Genomic DNA, 8,651 nt, shown 5'->3' on the forward strand with positions numbered 1-8,651 from the left:
GGAGACTTAGAAAACATGCAGGACACCGGCCCTCCAGGACCTGAGTTTGACACCCATGTATTTTTGGAATGTGGGAGGAAACCGGAGTACCCGGAGAAAACCCACGCAGGCCCGGGGAGAACAGGCAAACTCCACACAAGCAGGCCGGGGCTTGAATTGAACCCGGTACCTCTGCACTGAAAAGTCGACGTGCTCACCACTACGGGCCGCCCGCACCTCAACATAATTTCTGATATTTTGACGAGTCCTTGAACGTCTCAATGTTAGGTCGCCATCTGTCGGTGCCGCGTCCCGTTTACGTACTACGTGGAGCGTATGTTTTGTTTTAGTAGACAGTTGTTCCGTAATTACGAAGATGAAATAATTGAGATTATGCAAGGTAAGAGAATAAGATTAAAAACGTGTGGAAGAATGCTTCTTTTGAGCGTCGCAAACCAAGTCACGAAACAAGTCAGGTGACAGCGACTAGCACGCCCTGGAGTGACAAGTGATCTGGACCAATCGCATTTCGCTATGGAGGCCAAGGCCAATCTTATTTCGTATTGGAAACCAGTCAACCAACCAGAACCGAGAAAGGCGGGATAAAATGTATTTTTTTTTCCAAGGGAGAGGAAATCCGAAGGAAACGTGTGGGTTCGAGCGCCGTGTTTGCCACTCCAATGGAGCAATAAGTACCCAATAGTCGCACTGTTTGGCGGCTGCACGTGAGGTGAATTCCGTCGCTTGAAAACACGGGCGTGGTGGCCGACAAGTGAAGGTTGGCGTGGGGCCCGGGAAGGAGGAGGAGTGGGGATATCAGCGGGGATACCACCCGGGGGATAAGGCGACCGTCGCTTTTGGCCCAAAATGTCGATCCAATACGAGGTGGAGCAGCTTGCCGGTAGTTACGGGGTGGCCGACTCGTTTCCCAAAGACTTCGGCTACGGGGACGAAGAGGCGGATATCGAGGACAGCCCGGCGCCGTCCGACAGCAAGCCGAGGATCCTGCTCATGGGGCTGAGGAGAAGTGGCAAGTCATCCATACAGAAGGTGTGCTAGCCTGGCCGACAAGCTCGCTTCGTCATGGCACGTCGCTCCGAATATCACACGCAGTAACCAAAGTACAGCACTGTTCGCGACCAGCCAGCTAGCCCCAATGCTAAGCTAAATATCGTCTCCGAGTGGTAGTGGGCTGTAAATGATTAACTCGCGGGCCAGAGGGGCTCAGTGCATCTCCCTGATTATGTGGACATAACGTCATGTGACTTTTAAACGGTATTGAACAGTTTCCTCACTGGCCTCAGCACACCAAAATAGCCGCACCTTCCCTTTCCTGTCAGGTGGTGGTTCTCAAAAGTTATGACACAAAGTTGCACTTCTGAAAGTACTTCTCCTCTTTGCGATTGCTGTCGTCACAAATGACATAAAAACAGTAGTGTAGTCCCCACAAGTGTTCATCAGAAACGACGGCCTTCTTGTCTTGACTCACCCATGCGGCGCAGTTTGAACTGTAACACTGCTCAAATATAGGTAAGTATAATTGTTGCACTTGAATTAAACAAAGGGGAAAAAAAACACTCGTGTGCTATTTGTAAAAGAGACCCGTGGGTTTTTTACATGGTCCTTGGGTGCTACCTGGTGGTCACGAGCACCGCGTTGGTGATCCCGCACGAGAGGGGAGCTTACATATTCGTAATACAAAGTTGGAGAATCGCTTTTGAGGCATCTTAAAGGTTGCGTCTCCAAACAAGGTGGGCGTTTGCTGTCGTTGCGCCGCACCCCGAAATGAATGGGAGCGATCAGACGAGCGTCCAAAAGAATTGGCGGAGTGATTTCAGAGTGCTCACAGCAATCGACCAACCAGCGGGCAAATCATTTTTGCTACTTCCTGGTCCAAGTATGGGCAAGCTTGCAGCGGTAACGCCATCGTCTCGGCACCCTTCCTTGCAGTGACCACCAAGAAAATCAAGTGCAAAGTGAAAAGGCCTCAACACAGTTGTTGGCGTGTGTCACTGTAAATACATCCACCAGGATGTGTACTCAAAATTTCAGAGAGAAGGTAATTGGGTAGCGGTTGTTTTTATTCCTACCTGGGGAGGAAAAAAAAAAGTCTCCTTTGCTTCGTTTAAAGTTAGGCGCAGCGTTCATTGATTTAAGTGGACGTGCCTGTAGCCGCATCTTTGAACAACTTGGCATGGCATCTAATAGAACTCGGGTCTCTATTGGAGGTGTGGCATTTAATGATCCAACTGGACAAGTCACCCAACGACGAATAGAGACCCGGTTTCTATTCCAGCCGAAGCCGATTTGCGCTAGTTTGAGGCATCAAATTTGAAGTGCGAGATTGAGATCAATTAATGGGCCACGGCATATATTTGAGGAAGTGTCATTTCCGACCTGTCTTGAAGGTGTTTATTTATTTTTTCCTTCTTCTTCTCGAATTCAAACTGCTGAGGCACGGCATCCGTTAGACTAGACACGGCAAGTTAATAGATGTGGTTGTGTTCGCGTCATCTGTTTGCGGTGCAGACGAATGGAGGGGGGCACGCCATCAGTCACTATTTGAGGAAATGTGTTATTGTGTGTGTGTTTTTCTTAAGTGCCCTTTTGGTTGTCTGGCATGTTGTTGACTCGGCGGCATAACGGATGAGACTGGCCTGTGATATTTTTCGTATTGGTGGACAAATTTAGCACACGTCCAGAGGTGGGCGCGCAGTTTCTTTGCGGTCATCGGCTTCGAGTAGGCCCGGCAAACATGCGACGTGGCTTTTTGCTGCCTCACCGGGCACACGCTTATGCAGCGGTGCCAAAACGGGCTGAAATGTTGTCAACGCGGTATTTGGTTTTGTGCGTTGCAGGTGGTGTTCCACAAAATGTCGCCGAACGAGACTTTGTTCCTTGAGAGCACCAACAAGATCTACAAGGATGACATCTCCAGCAGCTCTTTCGTCAACTTCCAGATCTGGGACTTCCCGGGCCAGGTGGACTTCTTCGACCCCACCTTCGACTACGAGATGATCTTCAGGGGAACCGGAGCCCTCATCTTTGTCATCGACGCTCAGGTGAAGCCCGCGGCCAAACGGGCTGCGAAATACACAGGCGGAATTCCTGCTTGCTTAATGCGCTGAAACTTCCTCGATAGCCAACCCCCCCACTCCTAGCGGGTGTGCTTCTTGTCGAACCGTTGGCCATTTTGGAATCCTCAGCTGCGTTACGGCCACTCTCTTGCCTCCATTTAGAATAGGATCTTGACAAGAACTCTAAAATGTTTTTTGGCGAGCCAGCGAAGGGATGCCAGAGTCCAAGTTATTTATGTGCTCCCTCTTACCAGTCAAGAGTAGCAGCATTCTGGACCTACTGGAGACGCTTAGTGGAGAACTGGCTGACTCCAAAGTCAAGTGCGTTGCAGTCATCCGGCCGCCGAACGTTGGGTTGGGCAAGCGCCTTCGCTGCTCGTTCTTCTTCTTCGGCTCTGGACTGCGCGTGGGATTTGATTGTTTTTGCGCTTTCGACCGTCTTTGACATTCATTGATTGTTTTCTTGTTAGTGGTCGTCTGATTTCCTTTGGCTCTTTGTAGACAGCGGTGGTTGTTTGAAACTGCTCTCGAAATGCTGTCGAGTTGAGGACGACCCGAATGATTTCTTCCTTGTTGTGTTTCTTGCCAGGACGACTACGTGGAGGCCCTGGGGCGACTCCACCTGACTGTGTCGCGGGCCTTCCGGGTCAACCCGGAGATCAACTTCGAAGTGTTCATCCACAAGGTGGACGGCCTCTCGGACGACCACAAGATCGAGACCCAGCGGGACATCCACCAGAGGGCCAACGACGACCTGGCCGACGCCAGCCTGGAGAAGCTCCATCTCAGGCACGCCTCACCGAGCGCCCGCCGCGCTTTGCGGGAGTTTAGTTTGCGAGCGTTCGGGGTAGGCTGGAGGTCAAGAAAAATCCATTCGGTCGCCGGTGGCATACACGGTGGCGTCCGTGGCGCGGCCAAACCCAAACGCCGCCGCCCTCCGCTCCGTGCCGCCGATCAGAAGCCTCTGCTGTTAATTGACCCTGATCTGTGCATCCAACGCAGCTCTGCTTACCTTTTAGCTTTGACGACGATGGCAAGGGTTTTCACACCTATTGAGGATGCGCCCTTTGCGTCTGCCCGACCCTCATGCCTCTGCTTGATAGGGTTTCAGACCGTGGAGTCGGCTTGAAAGTGGCTCTGGATCTTCCCCCAGCCTACCTGACGATTATGCCAGGCGGGGTGAAATTCGATGTGGGGCTGTTATGATGAAAATTGGATAGCATGTAAAACGCATCAAGCGAAGATTAACAGTGAGCCTTCGCCAATGGGCTGGGATTTGGTAACAGCCTTCTCAAATGTCTTCGCAAGATAACGAAAGGTTATTATTATTGATTTATTTTTGAACGGAAGCTCCCAAAAGAATTTCTCGGTGCGATGAGATGGCCGGGAAAGCACTCGAAGCAGAGAGGATCAAATGCGTCTAGCGCGTACGCGTTCATGAGCCGCTGCAACATCGACGACGGTATTTGGGATTTGAGCCATTCGCCGTAAACAAAGCACCTTCACGTGAAGCTCATCAATCGTGTTAGCGAACAGATCCAGACGTGGTATTGCACTGGAGATTCTCATGAGCTTTGCGATTTGCCGCGTCACTGTGACATACCACTTGTTCGCTCTAACGGGGAAAAAAACAACTCCTTTCTAGCAGCTGTCGGAGCTTCCCTTGAGCATGACGTACACAGTGAACCCTTCTGATTTGCTTATCATTCATTCCACATTTATTTCTGCCTTTATTGTGTCGTTGAGTTAGATGGCAGCAGGGAACTTTTCATCATTAGCCCCCCCCCCCCCCCCCCCCAAAAAAAGAACTGTCCAACTTTGAAAAGATAATGAAATATGTACCGAAACAAATGACATTATCTTGGCCTTCGGAAAGACAACTAGCTTCATGCCAACACAGGCTGTGTCCAGTATTTTCCAACTTTTACCACCAGTGATCGCGTCAAGTGACCCTCAACGGCTCCCGTCTCGTCACACCGTTGCCATGTGACCGTCGGCTTGTTTCTTCTTTTCAGGATGTGAGCCGCTTCCTCGTTTCCTTCTGTTCCTTTTTTAATGTTGGTCTTTTTTTTTTTTCCCGGGGCTTAGCTTTTACTTGACGAGCATCTACGACCACTCCATCTTTGAGGCCTTCAGCAAGGTGGTGCAGAAGCTCATCCCGCAGCTGCCCACGCTGGAGAACCTGCTCAACATCTTCATTTCTGTGAGCGAAGCTTTTCGCTGCCACTCGCCGCTTGTTTGTTGCCCTCTGGCTGGAAATTGCGCGTTCCTTCCCTTCCAGAATTCAGGGATCGAGAAGGCCTTCCTGTTCGACGTGGTGAGCAAGATCTACATCGCCACCGACAGCTCTCCTGTGGACATGCAGTCGTACGAGCTGTGCTGCGACATGATCGACGTGGTCATCGACGTTTCCTGCATATACGGGTGAGCGCTAGTCTCGGGTCATCCAATCAAATTAAAAAAAAAAAAAAAAAAAAAACCGTTGTCTTTGGAGTCGCTGTAATTCAAAGCACACGACTTTGTTTTCCTAGACAGCCCTGTTCGCTTGCCAAGTTCTTGTGATGTGAAATGAACCAACAAATATGTCGAGAAAAGCCTACTAGAACATTTTAACTTGGTTTGGAGTTAAACGGAGGCACTTGAAATTGCGGCGGCTTTGTGCTAACTCATTTTTACACGACTTTGAATGTGACAGGGTCATTCTGAACACACTTGTGCAACCACATAGCAATACGATCATTTTTTTCCCCCCACTTAAATTGTTAAGCTTATAGGTCACATTTAAGGTGGAAAAAGACAACGATATATGATTGATCTTGGAATCCTTGTTTATATTAAAAAAAAGACATTTGACCCAGGGTGTGCAGACTTAAACAAAGGGTGATGCTTCCAGACAAACAAGGAAGCATCACCCTTTGTTTATCATCTTCATAAGAAAATAAATAAGATTGTCTTTCTGTGGAAGTTGATGCAATTAAAAAAAAAAAAAGACTAAAACCCAAAATGGGTCTTTTCAGAAGAAATGTCGCACGTCCCAGACAGGGATCATTTGGAAAAGCTCATTTGTAGTGAAATGGCAATGACTGAAATTGGATTTGTGTGAAAAAACAAATCTGCAAACTTATTTCTTTCTCTATTTTTGAAAGGCATATTGCACAGCCCAAATTTGACCACGAATCTTTTGCTCTTTTTTTTTTCTTCCCCCAGTCTGAGGGAGGACGGCAGCGGCAGTGCTTACGACAAGGAGTCCATGGCCATCATCAAGCTCAACAACACCACCGTGCTCTACCTGAAGGAGGTCACCAAGTTCTTGGCGCTCGTATGCATCCTCAGGGAAGAAAGCTTTGAGCGCAAAGGTAAACGCCAAACAAGTCGATTTAAAAAAAAAAAACAATTCAAATGGTATTAAGACAAAGTGCAATATATTCATGGCGAGAATATTTATTTCAAGTGACATTCAAAATTGATTTTGTTTTTTTAAAATAAGTGTAAAAAATGTACAAATTGAAAAAAAAATGTTTATGAAAAAAACGACATGAATGAATCTGGTTTTAATTGAGGAAAAAAAATCGGATTGAAAATTGTCTCTGCAAATGCCAAAGTTTCACGTCAACTCGGCCCCTCTCTTGTCAGGCTTGATCGACTACAACTTCCACTGTTTCCGCAAGGCCATCCACGAAGTGTTTGAGGTGGGCGTTTTGTCGCAGCGCCCGCTCGGGACCCTGCCCGTGGGCTCGCCGGCGCGCGGTAAGGCCGTCGCGCTCAACGGCACGCCGCGCAACACCGTCTAAGACTCTGGACACTCGCAAAAGACGCTCAGGACCAGCCAAAGGAAGAGGCCGAGGCCCGCGCGCTCAGCCAGGCCTCAAGTGGCTCCCCGCAGCAGACGAGGATTTTCTTTCTTGGTCGTTTCAAGACGACCGTCGGGAGGGACCAATGGTCGCCCGCGTCGGCGGGATCGTGATGCACCCACTCGTCCACTTGTCAAGGAAATCCAAAATGAACACTGAAGGTAAGGCACATGGGAACGATGGCCTTACCAAAGCATCCGAGTCGCACCTCACCCCACCCCTACCCCACGCCCATTGCTGCCGAGACGCCGCTTCCTGTGATCGCACGCGTGGAGAGAGCACGCTCGAAAGAGATTGGACGTGTGCGTGACTGCACCCGAATGCACGTGGGAATATGCCTTTGTGTGTCGGGTTGAGCTGGTGTGATTTTGTGTGTTGTTATTGTTCTTCTTCTTCTTCTCAATAAAGGCAACTAATTCCATGCTCAGAATAATGATTGTCGTTTGTAACGCACTTGACTTTGGAGTCAGCCAATCCTCCACCCAGCGTCTCACCCAGTTGGTCCTGAACGCTGCTGCTCACCTCTTGACTGGTACTCGTAAGAGGGAGCAGGTAACTCCTACTCTGCCACCCCCTCTCCATTTTAGAGTTCTTTTATTGACTTTCAAATCTTTAAATGGCCTCGCCCCACCTCACCGCTCTGAGCTCCTTCCACACGACGACGAGTTTTTTAATAACTTAATAGATGCCTTTTTTTATTATGTCAGGGTCTATTTATACAAATCAACATTCATATCTATGGTCGTCTTTTTTTGGGGCGGGGGGGTGTTTAAGTATGAATTCTGAATTGCTTGTGTTTGACCTTGCGACGTTTACCCCGTGACTTGTTCTAAAACCGCGAGATGGCGCTGTCGGACCGTTTGAAATATTGCAGCTTCGCCAGGCCTATTCGTGTGGATCAATGATGCGGGGGGGGGGGGGGGGAACAAATAGCATCTTTGTGTATATATAGAAGCATACACGTCCCTCCGTTCTAGTCCCAATTGAATGCCTCGTTGCACCTTGAAAATCTGTCTTTCACGTTGACTGAAAGAACATTCGAGATGACAGCCATAATTCGTCCTTGATGTGAGTCGATGACACGAGACGAGCCATTTCATGTTCCGTGCACATAAAAGCAACAAGTGCAGAGTCCAAAAATCTTCCCAATCATTGTCGGTGTCCATGACAGCCGACGCTTCACACACAACTGAGCCGCAATAAAACACAGATCGCTATTTTTTTTTTTTTTTGCCCTTATCCACTTCATGAAGGCAGCCATTTATTGAGGGAAAATACACCCTGGCTTTAATCGCGTTTGTCGCTCTCTTTGGCTTGGATTCTCACTTGAACAGGCGGTAATTTCAGCTCAATTATGCATCAGCATGCGGCCAGGCCACGTTGGGGGGGGGGGGGGGGGGGGTCGAGAATTCCGGCAAACGGAAGCCTCCGCTCACATGATGACGACGCCGGTCGTGCTCGACGTGTCGTGATTTGTTTGTTCAAAGGTCACGCTTTTGAAACAGGAACAGTAAAAGTAAAAAAATATATTTTCAAGTTTAAAAAGTAGTGGAGGGATTGTTGTTGGCTTTACCTTAGTAAAAACAGTGATTAAAAAAATAATTACAAGAGCAAATACATTGGAAATATACACCAATTAAAGTCAATGCAATTTGAATATGTGGACAAAGTTACTGGAAAAAATATTCCAGTGTTCCTTTCAACCGTTCCAACCGTTAGGCTCTTAATAAATCGCCGCCGTTAT

General features: G+C 48.5%; 1 protein-coding gene across 3 annotated transcripts; it reads left to right on the top strand.

Annotated features, from left to right (window-relative positions):
- The first annotated feature begins 256 nt into the window (after positions 1 to 256).
- On the top strand, positions 257 to 7,328 carry rragca (Ras-related GTP binding Ca). Of its 3 annotated transcripts, XM_086114160.1 has the most exons (7): positions 263 to 1,029; positions 2,838 to 3,041; positions 3,646 to 3,845; positions 5,145 to 5,259; positions 5,338 to 5,480; positions 6,264 to 6,412; positions 6,690 to 7,328. In XM_086114160.1, exons 1-7 carry the CDS (start codon positions 847 to 849, stop codon positions 6,845 to 6,847), a joined length of 1,152 nt encoding a protein of 383 aa, XP_085970286.1. In that variant the 5' UTR covers positions 263 to 846; the 3' UTR covers positions 6,848 to 7,328. The 3 variants fall into 3 exon arrangements, with proteins under 3 accessions (XP_085970284.1, XP_085970286.1, XP_085970287.1); XM_086114158.1 differs by having other exon boundaries at positions 257 to 1,029; positions 5,145 to 5,480; XM_086114161.1 differs by lacking the exon at positions 263 to 1,029 and adding an exon at positions 1,073 to 1,509 and having other exon boundaries at positions 5,145 to 5,480.
- The last annotated feature ends 1,323 nt before the right edge of the window (positions 7,329 to 8,651 follow it).

This window comes from Hippocampus guttulatus, chromosome 6 (assembly GCF_054856545.1).
Source record: "Hippocampus guttulatus isolate MCC_2025c chromosome 6, RoL_Hgut_1.0, whole genome shotgun sequence".
Taxonomy (NCBI): Eukaryota; Metazoa; Chordata; class Actinopteri; order Syngnathiformes; family Syngnathidae; genus Hippocampus; species Hippocampus guttulatus.

Coding starts and splice junctions, on each gene's coding strand:
- rragca (XM_086114158.1), top strand. CDS start 847: ATGTCGATCCAATACGAGGTGGAGCAGCTTGCCGGTAGTTACGGGGTG. Junction 5,481..6,263: donor GACGTTTCCTGCATATACGG/GTGAGCGCTAGT, acceptor TTCTTCCCCCAG/TCTGAGGGAGGACGGCAGCG. Junction 6,413..6,689: donor AGAAAGCTTTGAGCGCAAAG/GTAAACGCCAAA, acceptor CTCTCTTGTCAG/GCTTGATCGACTACAACTTC.